The sequence below is a fragment of the Haliotis cracherodii genome, unplaced genomic scaffold, assembly GCF_022045235.1.
Source record: "Haliotis cracherodii isolate W230 unplaced genomic scaffold, xgHalCrac1.p SCAF_3, whole genome shotgun sequence".
Classification (NCBI taxonomy): domain Eukaryota; kingdom Metazoa; phylum Mollusca; class Gastropoda; order Lepetellida; family Haliotidae; genus Haliotis; species Haliotis cracherodii.
In genome coordinates, this window is record NW_027266286.1 from 71489677 (window position 1) to 71505044 (window position 15368).

The 15368-nt window shown below is 39.0% G+C and overlaps 1 protein-coding gene across 1 annotated transcript in view; it reads right to left on the minus strand.

Annotated features, from left to right (window-relative positions):
• LOC139475842 (cAMP and cAMP-inhibited cGMP 3',5'-cyclic phosphodiesterase 10A-like) overlaps window positions 1-15368 on the minus strand; it is a 32088-nt gene that overhangs the window by 6333 nt on the left and 10387 nt on the right. The window contains exons 11-23 of the mRNA XM_071259045.1: window positions 14634-14692; window positions 12699-12750; window positions 12127-12269; window positions 11422-11514; window positions 10411-10538; window positions 10045-10103; window positions 8952-9100; window positions 8435-8518; window positions 6631-6781; window positions 3101-3256; window positions 2684-2856; window positions 1040-1151; window positions 399-479 (exon numbers count right to left, since the gene is read on the minus strand). Coding sequence (XP_071115146.1) covers window positions 399-479; window positions 1040-1151; window positions 2684-2856; window positions 3101-3256; window positions 6631-6781; window positions 8435-8518; window positions 8952-9100; window positions 10045-10103; window positions 10411-10538; window positions 11422-11514; window positions 12127-12269; window positions 12699-12750; window positions 14634-14692 — 1440 coding nt within the window. The remainder of the gene's footprint in view (window positions 1-398; window positions 480-1039; window positions 1152-2683; window positions 2857-3100; window positions 3257-6630; window positions 6782-8434; window positions 8519-8951; window positions 9101-10044; window positions 10104-10410; window positions 10539-11421; window positions 11515-12126; window positions 12270-12698; window positions 12751-14633; window positions 14693-15368) is intronic.

A 15368-nucleotide genomic window follows, 5' to 3' on the forward strand; every position in this document is an offset into this window, starting at 1 on the left:
CATTTGGATTGACTGCTTCTGTTTCTCTTTAGGGTAGAAATATTTATTCATGCGTGAGAAGGAAAGTTGCAAGATTGGGTATAAGTGCGAGAGATAGCAAAAAAAAGATGTCAGTTTGACTCTACCCCTTAGATATGTGTTGTGCCTAAACGCGTCAGGCAACAGAAACACATCTGAGTACCTTGTGTGTTATAACTAAAACCTCCGTCTCCATTAAATGGACATTGAGAACACCTCACTAGGCACCTCAAACTGCCCAAGTAACAAATGCCATGTATACAATTCAAAAGAAGTTAAGGACCACTGTAGTAATATGAAAGAATCGGGTGGTCCTCAACTTCTTTTGAGTAGTATATGTAACATGATGACAAGATGTACAGGTAAGTTTGTGTGTCTACCTGTTGCTTCGGCATCTCATCCTTGTAATCTCTGTCCATCATAGGAATAGGCTGGAAGCCGCATTTCTTCTCTTCATCTCCCTATAAAGTAAATATGACATGCATGCTGCAGAAATATAGATAATGAACACAGCTGTGACATTTCTAATTAAAAATGTAATAATTTATTTCATTTACCAGTGTATTGGGCAGGATTGTAATGCTCTTGAATAAGTCACTGACTGTCCAGTGACTTGGAAGACTAGGGGGATGTACTTCATGTGCTGATGTTCTAGACTAAATTGTTCAATGACACCGGACAATTTGCTTTGCAATTTGAGTTGCGTCCACAGTTTGCCCTAATTATGTCAGCACATAACCTTCGCTCGTGGGTTTTCACCGAAGTGGTAAACGTCTGAGACCTGCATCATTTTGGGCTTTCCTCCCACATTAAATTGACACACCGTGATATAACTGGAATACAGTTCAAAGCAGTGTTAAACTCAACTCACTCATGAGTGAGTGAGTATTTGATGTTCAGGAATTAAAAAAATATGAATCCTCGAGCTAATGCTGATTTCCATATGAAATTCCAAAGCAAATTTCCAGGAAACCTGAGAGCAACCCCAAATAAGTGTACTCAACACAATAATATACAAAACCTGCGCATAGAATTCCTCATAGATATGCTCGACGGTCTGCTGCTGTGTCCTCCAAGGTTTAGCCACGGCACACAAGTCTGCCCCCGTCATCATCAGTGACTTACACTGGCCTCTGCCAAAGAGGAATGTAGAACTGAATGTGAAATGATCTGTCCTCTTTGTCAGGTATTTGGTAATGAACATGGAGTAGTGTATTTGAGGCTAAATGAAATAACGGAAGGCCTTGTATGAAATTTATCTGTGACTGTACATCAGCTACATAGAATTGTGCGATGGTTCATTCATCTACACTGTATGCTTCCTTCGAATTCAGTGCTTGATGTAAGTGAATGAATGTTGTTTTACGTTGCAGTCAGGCTTATCATAGCAGCTTGTAAATAATCCAAGTCGAGGACAGGCACGTAATAGATAACACTATTACCCACCTTATGGCCACCATGGCACAGATTGAGCAGGTAACATTTTAACCATCTGATCCCTACTTTATTCAACTTAAAAGACAAGCAAGGGGCACCTGGTACCTATTCTTTCTAAGAATCTCATCATGTCCTGTGCTTCATGGAACAATATGGATATTGTTCCAGGAAGAAAATGGTGCCTTCATTTTCTAAAGGGGTACATGACTTCTAAAGGTGTACATGACTACAGGGGTAGATTACTTCTAAAGGAGTATATAACTTCAGGGGTACATGGCTTCTAGAGGGGAACATGACTTCAAAAGGGATAATGACTTCTAAAGGTGTACAGGACTTCTAAAGGGGTACATGACTTCAGGGGTAGATTACTTCTAAAGGGGTACATAACTTCAGGTGTACAGGTGTACAGGGGTACGAGACTTCAAAAGGGGTACACCGTACAAATCTTCTAAAGGGGTACAAAACTTCTGAAGGGGTATATGACTTCTAAAGGTGTACATGACTTCTAAAGGGCAACATGACTTCTAAAGGTGTACATGACTTCTAACGGGTTACATGACTTCTAAAGGGCAACATGACTTCTAAAGGTGTACATGACTTCTAAAGGGGTACATGACTTCTAAAGGGGTACATGACTTCTAAAGGGGTACACGGCTTCTAAAGGTGTACATGACTTCTAAAGGGGTGCATGACTTCTAAAGGGGTACATGACTTCTAAAGGGATAATGACTTCTAAAGGTGTACAGGACTTCTAAAGAGGTACATGGCTTCTAAAGGGGTACATGACTTCAAAGGGATAATGACTTCTAAAGGTGTACAGGACTTCTAAAAGGGTACATGACTTCAGGGGTAGATTACTTCTAAAGGAGTATATAACTTCAGGGGTACATGGCTTCTAAAGGGGAACATCACTTCAAAAGGGATAATGACTTCTAGAGGTGTACAGGACTTCTAAAAGGGTACATGACTTCAGGGGTAGATTAATTCTGAAGGGGTACAAAACTTCAGGGGTAGATTACTTCTGAAGGGGTACATAACTTCAGGGGTAGATTACTTCTAAAGGAGTATATAACTTCACGGGTACAGGTGTACAGGGGTACAAGACTTTAAAAGGGATACATGACTTCTAAAGATGTACAGGACTTCTAAAGTGGTACATGACTTCAAAAGGGGTACACCGTACAAGTCTTCTAAAGGGGTACAAAACCTCTGAAGGGGCATATGTTACCTCATCTTGGTGTTGTTGATATCAAACTTATTCTCCTTGATAAGAGCTGCAAGTGATTTCTGGTTGGGAAAGTAGAGGGCAAGGTCAGTGGCAATGATGGCCTGGCGAATCATTTCCAGCATCTCCTTGTACTCATCAGCAGTCATGAAGGAGAAGATGTCGTGCGCTTCACTCTAACAAACACAAAACAGTGCAAAGTATAGGTTACACTTCAACACATTGATGGGATGTCTTCATGTACTATTTCCCTGATCACACTTTTTTCTCTAAAAATTCCAAGAAAGGTGATGGCGACACTTCAGTTCGGCAAGGGTGGAAACTGGACTTTCACAGTCAGGATATATTCTGATCTAGAATACCCCAAAGTATTAATAAAATGCAAGTTTCTTTTGTAAAGTAGGTATGTGTTGTCCAAACCTGCAGGATCATGACTGTCTGCTTGTAGTGATGCTGCTCCATGACGGAAGTGCTGTACAGGGCAGCCATAGGCAGCTGCAGCTTGGTGAAGAATGCATTGTTGTAACCACGGTGATCCACATCATGACACAATCCCGATATCACGAGACCCATTTGCTGCAACGGCAATGAACGCAAGAGACATCATATACCTGACATGAGTGAGTGAGTGAGTGAGGTTTTAGCAATATTCCAGCAATATCACAGTGGGGGACACCAGAAATGGGCTTCACACATTGTACCCATGTCGGGAAACGAACCCGGGTCTTCTGCGTGACGAGCGAACGCTTTAACCACTAGGCTACCCGACCGCCCCTACCTGACATGAAGAAGGTGGAATTTAGGTCTACAAATCATGATTCTAGATATGTTATAGGTTAAGCATGAAGTCGTCATCCATGGGGCAGTGGGGTAGCCAGTAGTTACAGAGGGTCCAGGTTTGATTCCCCACAGGCATGTAAGATGTGAAGGCCATATCTGATGTCTCCTTGCTGAGGTATTGCTAAAAGCAGTGTAAAAACTAAATTTACTATCATCCATGACTTGGGAAGTGTGACACTCAGGAAGAATATGTGCACAAGGTCTTGTTCTCGTCCTACTGTCATCCCCAGCATATTTCACAATACCGTGGTCGTGGAATATTTTGCAGCAATGCTAACTAAGTGCAGAAAATCACATCTTGTAGTAAATGCATTTATCTGCTGCAGAATTTGTCAAGTACACTGCAGAATTTGAACATGTGAGTGGAAAGCTGGTTTTAAACATATGTATGGTTTTGAAGTGAAGTTGATTTTTGTATTATTACTTACCGAAAGTACATGTCTGTATGTTACACAGGTGATCTTATGAATCATTTCAATAAGCTATTCTAGCCATGGATAAGTTTATCATAAAAGGGCCTGCCACAAGTCTAACTGGTACAAAACTACAAAATTCACGAAAACTAAGTATAAAAGTTTAAAGAATCGTGTGCAGAATTATTAAAATCTGTTTTCCCTACAGAATACAACGGGGACAGTACTATAATCAAAGGCTAAAGGAATGATGGCCATCTTTTTGTCTATCGCTGTGATTTTTCAGGGAACATAGCTCAAATCTTCTCTCTTTTTTGAAGATAAGGTACTTTTCATTGTCCATTTGAGATCCATAGCAGGTTCATCTTTGACTCCAATATGCATTGAATGGCATCAATACACCGAGCCTGGTCTGTCTTGACGAGCGATTGGCCATGTACACAGGTAGAAGATTGATCAATTCACATTCTCATCTAATACAATATGATTGTTAATAATTTTCAGTTATCAATACATTGATCACTTATTTTTGCCCTTGAGTAAGAAAGCAAGCTCATCATTGACAAGCCACATTAGACAACCAGTCCTTGCTCGTAACCTTCCTTTGTTGAAGGTCATCCCATTTCTGGTGACCCCCCCCCGTGATATTGCTGGAATATTGCTAAAAACGGCGTAAAACCATACTCACTCACTCTGGTAAATTAATATGCTATATGCATCTGATTATTAATAATTTTCAGTTATCAATACATTGATCATTTATTTTTGCCCTTGAGTAAGAACGCAAGCACATCATTGACAAGCCACATTAGACAACCAGTCCTTGCTCGTAACCTCCCTTTGTTGAAGGTCATCTAACACAATCTTTGTCTTAAAGAGAGCCACAAAGTCAGATTTGGGTAGCAGGAAAAAAGTGTGTTTCCAAGTAGATAGACTAAAATGTCTCCAAAATCAAGTAAGACAATCTATGTCTAGTCCAGATTGCCCAACTATCATTCTGGTAAATTAGGGGCTGTCGGGTAGCCTAGTGGTTAAAGCGTTGGCTCGTCATGCCGAAGACCCGGGTTCGATTCCTGACATGGGTACAATGTGTGAAGCCCATTTCTGGTGACCCCCCCCCCACTGTGATATTGCTGGAATATTGCTAAAAACGGCATAAAACCATACTCACTCACTCACTCACTCACTCACTAATTAATATGCTATGTGCATCTGCTGCAGGCAAACCAGTGGTTGACATTATTAGCAACAGTTCTTCCATCTTTGTACTACGACACCAGGCCAGACAAACCAGTGGTTGACATTATTAGCAACAGTTCTTCCATCTTGGTACATAAAACGACACCAGGCCAGTTAAACCAGTGGTTGACATTATCAGCAATAGTTCTTACATCTTGGTGCTACGACACCAGACCAGTTAAACCAGTGGTTGACATTATCAGCAATAGTTCTTACATCTAGGTACTTAAAACGACACCAGGCCAGTTAAACCAGTGGTTGACATTATCAGCAATAGTTCTTACATCTTGGTGCTACGACACCAGACCAGTTAAACCAGTGGTTGACATTATCAGCAATAGTTCTTACATCTAGGTACTTAAAACGACACCAGGCCAGTTAAACCAGTGGTTGACATTATTAGCAACAGTTCTTCCATCTTGGTACTACGACAACAGGCCAGACAAACCAGTGGTTCACATTATCAGCAATAGTTCTTACATCTTGGTACTTAAAACGACACCAGGCCAGACAAACCAGCGGTTCACATTATCAGCAATAGTTCTTACATCTAGGTACTTAAAACGACACCAGGCCAGGCAAACCAGTGGTTCACATTATTAGCAACAGTTCTTCCATCTAGGTACTTAAAACGACACCAGGCCAGACAAACCAGTGGTTCACATTATCAGCAACAGTTCTTACATCTAGGTACTTAAAACGACACCAGGCCAGGCAAACCAGTGGTTGAAATTATAAGCAACAGTTCTTACATCTAGGTACTTAAAACGACACCAGGCCAGGCAAACCAGTGGTTGACATTATCAGCAACAGTTATTACATCTAGGTACTATAACACAGAGCAATATCCTCATTTTAGTTTGTTCTTACCTCAGAGTTCACACTGATATTGAGCACTAAAATTCAAGGCTTTTTCAAGGCTTTTCAGGGCTTCAAATTACATTTTCAAGGCATTTTATAACAAAGATGATAGCCTGAGTTAATAAAAAATTCTGAAATTCAGCTGACTAACACATTTCCACGAATTAACAACATCTGAGAGTCACATAAAAGTCATTGAAATATTTGCAGTCACGCAAACTGTTTTTTTTCCAAAACAAGCAGACATGTTTCATTCAACTAAAATAGACCAATTCAACCAATCCAACATATTAACATTGCAGAACTATGTGATGCTTCAGCACATATACAGTGTGCATAGGGGCGGTCGGGTAGCCCAGTGGTTAAAGCGCCCGCTCGTCACGCCGAAGACCCGGGTTCGAATCCCGACATGGGTACAATGTGTGAAGCCCATTTCTGCTGTCCCCCGCCGTGATATTGCTGGAATATTGCTAAAAGCGGCATAAAACCAAACTCACTCACTCACTCACTCACTAACTACAGTGTGCATAGTTCACACCTGCACACCAATTAAATATTTTAACACAAATTTCTGTTGTGTGGTTCCTGTAGCAGTACCTCTTTGATGGAGAAGATGCCCGGGCTGGTTTTGATCATACAGTACAGCGCATGGGACACCTCGAATCCATGCCTCCAGTTGTGGTACAGAACTGGTCGGTAATTCTTGCGCACAGTCAGAATAAACTGACACAGCTTCTTCTGGTCAAACCTGAATAAATAAATTGCAAATGATTCGTGGCATTTGATAGGCTAACCAGCTCATTTTTCTTGCCAAATTTCTTTCAGTCCATGCCTACTAACAGACCGCTTTTTTACAGAACTGGTCGGTAATTCTTACACAATCAGAATATACCAACACAGCTTCTCCTGGTCAAACCTGAATAAATAAACTGCAAATGATTCGTGGCATTTGATAGGCTAACCAACCCATTTCTCTTGCCAAATTTCTTTCAGTCCATGCCTACTAACGCACTGCTTTTTCCCTATTGGCTGATACTGGAATGGGCGGGGTTTGTGTTGCATTATTGTGCTGAATAATGTGACTGATTTCGTATTTTTGTCTGCAGTTATGTTTGTGTTTAAATAAACAGTTTGTGAAGTTGTTATTGTTGACATATTTATTTATAAGAAACGTCTTCAATATGTTTTTGTGTTTATGGAGTTATAAATGTAACAAATGTAAAAAATGCACGACATGTATTTCTACAGTGTGCACACTAGTTTACACCTCCATAAACACAAAAGATATTGAAGTCAATTCTTAAGTTAAAGTTGACCATAAGTTTCTTTAGATAAATTTCAATTAATGAAGAAAGTATCTAACATATAGAAGTAGATCTAAGACAAAACATCTAATGACATGGGGCCCAGTTCTACAAAGAAATTGTATGCCACATACATTCACACTGACTCAAGATAGTCATAATGCTAAGATCAGTTTGTTGTATTTGGCCCAGTATGGCCACCTAAAACCAGCCAACAAATATTCACAAATACACTATTCATCCTGGCACTGTTTGTATCACTGTTGATTACCAGATATAAATATCAATTAACTAGGACTGGCTATCGATATAGATCATAGAGATCGATAATCGCCGACTAAATATCGATCAATTATCAATAAATATGGGAGAAGGAACTTTTAGCAAACATTCCAAAAAGTTCTGAAAGAAATCAACAAATTTCACACCACTGGTTGAGCAGTGATCGTTTATGCATGGATTACTTTGTAGACATTTGAGATATAACAAAAACTGTTGCTTTCCGTCTTCGACAATTGGCATTATTGACAATGACAAATCTTTCTGTAAAACTAAAATTTATTTCATCACAATAGTTTATGTGAGTTATTATTGATGACAACAGTTTCATATCCATATTCGTTAAAATTTCTTTCCATCGACGATATTTCTGATTACCGTATCAATCTTTTTAGCCAGCCCAGTATTGGCTGGCCCACCAAGCTATTTGTTTTAGCAACACACTTAAGGACAAGCAGATAATCCAACCCATACATACATGGCCTGTCACAGATAAAATTAGAATTTTGTTAAAAAATGGGATTCTTTTTTCAACGTTCATGTGTTACATGGTCATGCATGGTTATAATAAATTCAATTAGGAATATTTCAAGTCAAATTTAAGAATTTGACCAACATTTGCTGCACATTTGGGACCAAATATCCCTCTCTGAGAACATATTGGTAAAACACTGACATTGCTACAACTTGAGATTCACATGGGATTAAAGTTTGTGAAATATGCCCACAGAACAGAGAAAGTCAGAGTCACATGACTTTCCTTCACGCTGTGTTGTTAGTATTTAGTTGGTGGGTACAGAGTGTGTAATGATACTTACATATTTTGCCCAAACAGATCATCAATCATGTGTAGAAACAATTTTGGCAACTGTTTCTCAAAATCATCTGCAAAAAATTCATATCTGAAAAGAAAACCGTGAAAAAATACTATCCTCTTTTTTTAGTAATGTATATGCTGCACCTGTTACAAGACAAAGGCTTTCAAAATCTCAGCTAAGCTATGTGTGACCGTTTCATGCCTTAGTCAGAAATACTATAGCTATATATCATGTGTGTTATTCAAGTCTGAACAAGGCAAACAATGTTTGGTAGCAGTAGCAGTGATCCACTACGTCAAAGTATGAACTGTGAACACATGATCCCAATCTCAGCTCAGTTACTATGAAGTCAATCTCCCTGGCTCCGAGTGCATTACCGTACCAGTTTTTATCTTTAGAAATTGTTTAAGATGTTATGGAGATGAACTGGCAAGACATAAGAATCAGCCTATTACCTACTCAACAAGCAGGTATGATATTACAAAAGCAATTAAGATGAAGATGACACAGATCTTACTTGCTCAATACAGCTGGAACCTCCTCAGCTGCTGGATAAGGATTGTCAGCCAGCTCAACCACTTCCTCGTCATGAGCCACAAAATGAAACTCCAGTACATCCATGGCCACCTTGTACTGGTCCTGCTGTTGCCTCAGCAAGCTGAACAGCTGCAACATGGAGGGAGGTGTGAATGTTGCAACTAATACCATAAGCAACATTCCAGCTGTATAACCTGTAAATAACCCTGACATGGCAAACCAGTGATTGACGGCATGAGCAATGATCTGAACATGGAAGTGAGGGAGTAAATCAACGGGCAACCAGGGTGTACAACTGAATAAACATCCCCATGGCTACAGTCACAATATTCATTGTTGTATTTCTGAAAGTAAAACCACAAATAACATAAAATAATTCCATTCCTGGCATAACAGTTTGACATCAACATTTTCATTCATCCCAAAAGGTTTTTTTCTTTTCACATAGGCATAGTCTTTCAAAGGTTCCAGATTGGAACCCCATAAGGAAACTTCAAATATATTTGTAGTCCAGAATATGACTATTAGATTGTTACTGATCACCACCAATTTCACGGCAGCACCCATGCATCATGATTTAAACACACTAGGTTGGGGCGGTCGGGTAGCCTAGTGGTTAAAGCGTTTGCTCGTCACGCCGAAGACCTGGGTTCGATTCCCGACATGGGTACAATGTGTGAAGCCCATTTCTGGTGTCCCCCGCCATGATATCGGTGGAATATTGCATAAAAACATACTCACTCACTTAACACAATAGGTTATATTCGGCATTATTACTGCACACACTTAAGGTGCTGGCATTTACATATAATTTAAACGTTACACCTCATTCAGTGTTTGGAAGTAAGTGTGAAAGTAAACAATTCCTTGTCACAACCCAATACTAATGTCTAACATTTATACTTCAGAGGGTTCCTAGATTTATATAATAAGACATACAGTAAACCTAAAGGAGCCTGGGACACTATTTTAACACTAATTTTGAATACTGCTATTGAAGAAAAACAACACATGGCCAGCTGGCATAAAAAAGGACAGGCCAGTGTCTGCATTATGCCCAGGCAGTGCCTCACCTTGGAGTAGTGCAGGGCCAGTGCACAGTACACTGCAAACATTTTGAAGGCCTCCTCATCTGCAAGAAAAAACAAAACAAATCAAACCCATTGGATAAGAAATATTACTCATGGGGCATAAATGATGTGAAAATATTTGGAGTCATAATAGTTTTTGCTTTATGCTGATTGGATTATTTGCACTAAATGTTAATTCTGGCATTGAAATTATTATCTAACTATTGCACAGCAGGAATACAATACTGATGTGAATACTTGCACCTTGACAGCTTCAAACTTATCCTTGAATCCTTGAACAGCAAGCATAGCACCATATTAATGCTTCTATTATTAAAAATACCTGTGACCATGTGACCAGCACTGTACCTGCTTTAGTAAAGTGGTCATCATTGAGAGAGTTGACCATCTGTACCACCCCGATCACCTTCCCCTTGCTGATGATGGGCATACATAGAATGTTTTTGGTGGTGTAGCCAGTCTGCTTGTCCACGTCCCTGGAACATAGTGCATCAGTTTACACAAGTGTCGGAAAAAATAAAAATCAGCAATATTCCAGTGGCCTAACGGAAGCGTGTCTGGGCCAAACAAGCCAGTAGTTGAGCATTGTTCCACGTCATCAGGGTATGGTGACATGCAATTAACTAAGTCACCAAAGCTGACCACCAATCCATTCCTCCACTTCTTACGACAAGGATACGAGGAGTTTAGCAACATATGAGACAGGTCTGGCTTTGATTTGATGATCGATTATGATTTTTAAGTTATTCCTAACACCATTTCAGACAGCGTCAGACAGGGATGTAGAATTTAAACTGTGTGATTACCTGGTCACAGAATTCCCAGTCATTACCAGGAAGCAGAATTTGTTAGAGACGTCAAGTCAACAAACATTCTGATTGTGGCTGTTCTTTTATTTACTGAATAGAGTTTTGTTGTTATTGTAATATACTTGTACCTGGACACCAAATTTATAAAATTACTTAAGTCACGCTGGTGCCGGTGGGTAAAAGTATTTTGAATTTGGAAAAGAAATATTCAGTATAGCAGGCCCATGTCTATTGAGGCTCCGCCACTTGTGGAGAAGGCTAGCATTTAACAAACATCCCTTGATTTGATTTCATTTATGACAAAATAATAATATAGAAATAGAACTAAGGCAATGATGGTAATAATATGGAGTGTCATTCCTTTGTTTTCAAGAGAAAAAGTGTACTCTGCTGGTTTAAGAAATTTGTGTTGCATTACAATATAGAATAAAATAAATTGTGTTACGATGTAGTGTGTGCCTTAAAATCAACATAATCTTTCATTACAGCCCTATGTGTGCTAAAAGAACTAATTGTGTTGACCATACTACAGGAGCTATTGTGTCCAAACCTGTTAAATCTTGGATCTTCATAGGCATCAGGGATGTTGAGTGCCTCTCCTGTTTTAGCAACATATCCTGCAATACCCCTGTCACTTGGAAATCTACAAGACATATTATTAGGCCTGTTAAAAAAGTTAATTATTTCCTGTTTTCATGAAAGGGAGGGAGAAAATATGATGTTTATCTTTTCTTTAGTAGTCTACAAAGTAAGTTTAAAGTAAACTTGATTCTGTACCACATGAGTGTTTAGGCCATGCCCCATTCGACTCAAAGTATGATGAGGCAGGCCAAATATGAATAGCATGGCGCTTCAAAAAGGTTGGAATCCAACACAGAAGCAAAAAAAAAATCATTTCTTAATAGTGCTTAAAAATGACAGAAATATTCGTCATTTGAAATTGGCACTAGTCCTATAGTCCTGGCCAAACTGTCCGAAGGTTAAGGTATCATAAGGACTAGTAGAAATTTGCCATTTTTAAGGGTTTGCTATAAATTATTATTATAAGGACTAGTGGACAGTTAGTTTCTATTTTTGATATTCGTTGCCTGGGGCAACTTTAAGGGTTTGTAGACAGTAAAAAGACATGTAGGGATATTAGGCACATGAAATATTGATCATAACATTATAATGTCCACTGGTGTACATAGTGAGACAGTCTTCTACACTACATTTCTCTATGCCTTTCTTCAGAACTCTGTCATGGTCTATGTACCTTATCTGACGTTTCTTGGTGAAGACTGGCTTGCCATCTTCCGTTACACCCTCATCAAAGTAATTAGCAAACAGCTCGTTCTTCTCCTCGTCAACCAGAAACAGAGCCGATCGGTCTGCCTGCACCAGGTCCTTGGTGTGATACTGGTAATCACATGATTATCAGGTAATATAGCATGTCCATAATACAGGAGCAAAACTAAAACATACATCTTACTCCTATACAAAATAGACACACATTCTGTAATAACACCCACTGATGATCTTGGCTCATTTTCTTTTTCAATCATAAATAATCAATAATATCACCCCTTAACAGTCCTGCAATAATGCCATGAAGAGTTTATTTGCAGTTTGACCTTTCAGGACAAATGTGCAAGTGTTCACAGGGATTATCTCCCTTGCTGTGCTTTGATAGATTCCAGTAAAAATGTTTTTGTGATGAATATTGCATTAGGTTTCCACTCTGTTTGGTCTGTACCACCTTATTACTGTCCTATGTGATAGCAGATGTTATTTCATATCCATATAGTATTGCTGGGATATATAAAGGGCTAGTAGTGCTGCTCATACCATGATATTCTGTACAAGTGTGTCTATGCTGATCATTTCATCAAACAGGACCCTGAAAGAAAAAAGTAATGAAACCACACTAACACACTAAAATGTTTTGATATTATGATTATGATTATTATTTGAGAAAGATTATAATTATAATTTATGATGATGATGATGATGATGATGATGATGATGATGATGATGATGGTGGTGGTGGTGATGGGCCACATATTAATCAACATCACTCCGGAGGATTACACTGAAGGCATGTGACATTATAACTATCATTACCCTGGTAAATGATCAATGATCAATGTTCATGTAAACTGTACTCTCAGTTCCCTTGAGATCATTGGGGCAGTGGGGTAGCCTAGTAGTTCAAGCCTTCACCATATTCACTCACTCCCTTGGGATCATACAACCCAAGCTGCCTGTCAGCCTCTAGTAGAGTTGTAGATTCACATTATCATCTCATTCTACCAGGATCCCACTTGCATAAATCGACACCATATATTCTACAACCTGTGTTTCAATGAGACCAAGGCCCTTGAAGCTCTAAGTATGCTTGGCCCGGTCACCCCTCCACCCACTTGACTTCACCAGGGGCGGTGGGGCACCCTAGAGGTTAAAGCGTTAGCTCGTCACGCCAAAGCAAGCTGAACAGCTGCAACATGGAGGGAGGTGTGAATGTTGCAACTAATACCATAAGCAACATTCCAGCTGTATAACCTGTAAATAACCCTGACATGGCAAACCAGTGATTGACGGCATGAGCAATGATCTGAACATGGAAGTGAGGGAGTAAATCAACGGGCAACCAGGGTGTACAACTGAATAAACATCCCCATGGCTACAGTCACAATATTCATTGATGTATTTCTGAAAGTAAAACCACAAATAACATAAAATAATTCCATTCCTGGCATAACAGTTTGACATCAACATTTTCATTCATCCCAAAAGGTTTTTTTCTTTTCACATAGGCATAGTCTTTCAAAGGTTCCAGATTGGAACCCCATAAGGAAACTTCAAATATATTTGTAGTCCAGAATATGACTATTAGATTGTTACTGATCACCACCAATTTCATGGCAGCACCCATGCATCATGATTTAAACACACTAGGTTGGGGCGGTCAGGTAGCCTAGTGGTTAAAGCGTTCACTCGTCACGCCGAAGACCCGGGTTCGATTCCCGACATGGGTACAATGTGTGAAGCCCATTTCGGGTATCCCCTGCAGTGATATTAGTGGAATATTGCTAAAAGCTGTGTAAAAACAAACTCACTCACTCACTTCACCACATTTATGGCCTGCTTGTCATGCACAGGACTATGAGCCACCACAGAGATTACTTGTTACACTTGGGCCTTTTATATTATTGTTTCTTTTACCAACTGTCTGACCAAATACTCAATTCATGTGGTTGAAATATTTTTCTTTTCAATTCCAATTTCCAATTAAGTTACTTTTAGTGAATAAAAAACATCCTAGTTTAAACTTTGGGGACATTGAGTTTAGTAGTCAGCTGGTGATGTAATGTTTTGATACACTACAAAACACCAACATCAACCTGTGAGTCAGTCATGTTTTTAATTGTCAACAATTTACGATTTTCAGGAGACATGTCAGATTGTAAATATGGTGGTTTTCATCCTCCATCCAACTGGAGCAAAGGGGTAGCCTGGTGTTTAAAGTGTTCACTCATCACACAGAAGGCCTGGGTTTTTATTCCCCACATGGGTACAATGTGTGAAGTCTGGTTTCTCATGTCGCCATATTGCTGGATTATTGCTAAAAGCGCAAAAAATGTTTTCTCTCATTTCAGGCTATTTGTCTGCTGGTTTTGTACATCAACTGGCAATGGATAAAAACACCTTAGGTCATGTCAGTTCTTTTTATTTTTCAGGTAAACCGTAATAATTTGTTAGATGACAATTCTTGGTACCTACTTGGTTGTGTCTAGCAGGAAGTCATTTAACTTCGACTGAGTCAACAAAACTCTGTTTATCTGAAATAATATCATGTTCATCAGAGAAAGCTGGAGACAACACCAAAATGTATCACTTTGTTTTACAATATGATATGTATTCATTATTTGATTCACTTAAATGTTTTAATTGCGATTCAAAGGAAAACAAATATGTTTTCCATGTATGCATACAAGGTTCGAAATTCCTTGTATTACAGCGCCAATGATAGTTAAAATAGTAATGGCACAGTTAAATAAGGTACTGGTGCTTAAAGGACACACTTGGAAAATCATAGTTTTAGCCATGTATAAATATTATATTAAGCCAGTGATGATTGTACTTTATGCACCTTTCAAACATGTGGTAAATGAACATATAAACATGCCTCATGGACAGTATGATTCATAAAACAATTCTGGGGATTTAGAAACTGAAATTAGTGAAAATATATTACACATGTATTTATCTCAATGAAAAGAATGGTTCAACAAACTCATGGTGAAACGATATTCACATAGTTTGAAGATTGATCAAAAGCATTGTTCCAAATTCCAAAGGGCACTTCTACACAACGCTATGAGTGCCCCATGGTGGTACAGTTGAAAGAAAATATATTTCTAGAAATAATTCTATCTCTGCCATGTCATTTCAAAACAATACCAACCTATGGTCATGCTGAGTCAGACCGAAGGTTCATTCTATTTGTTCATAGCT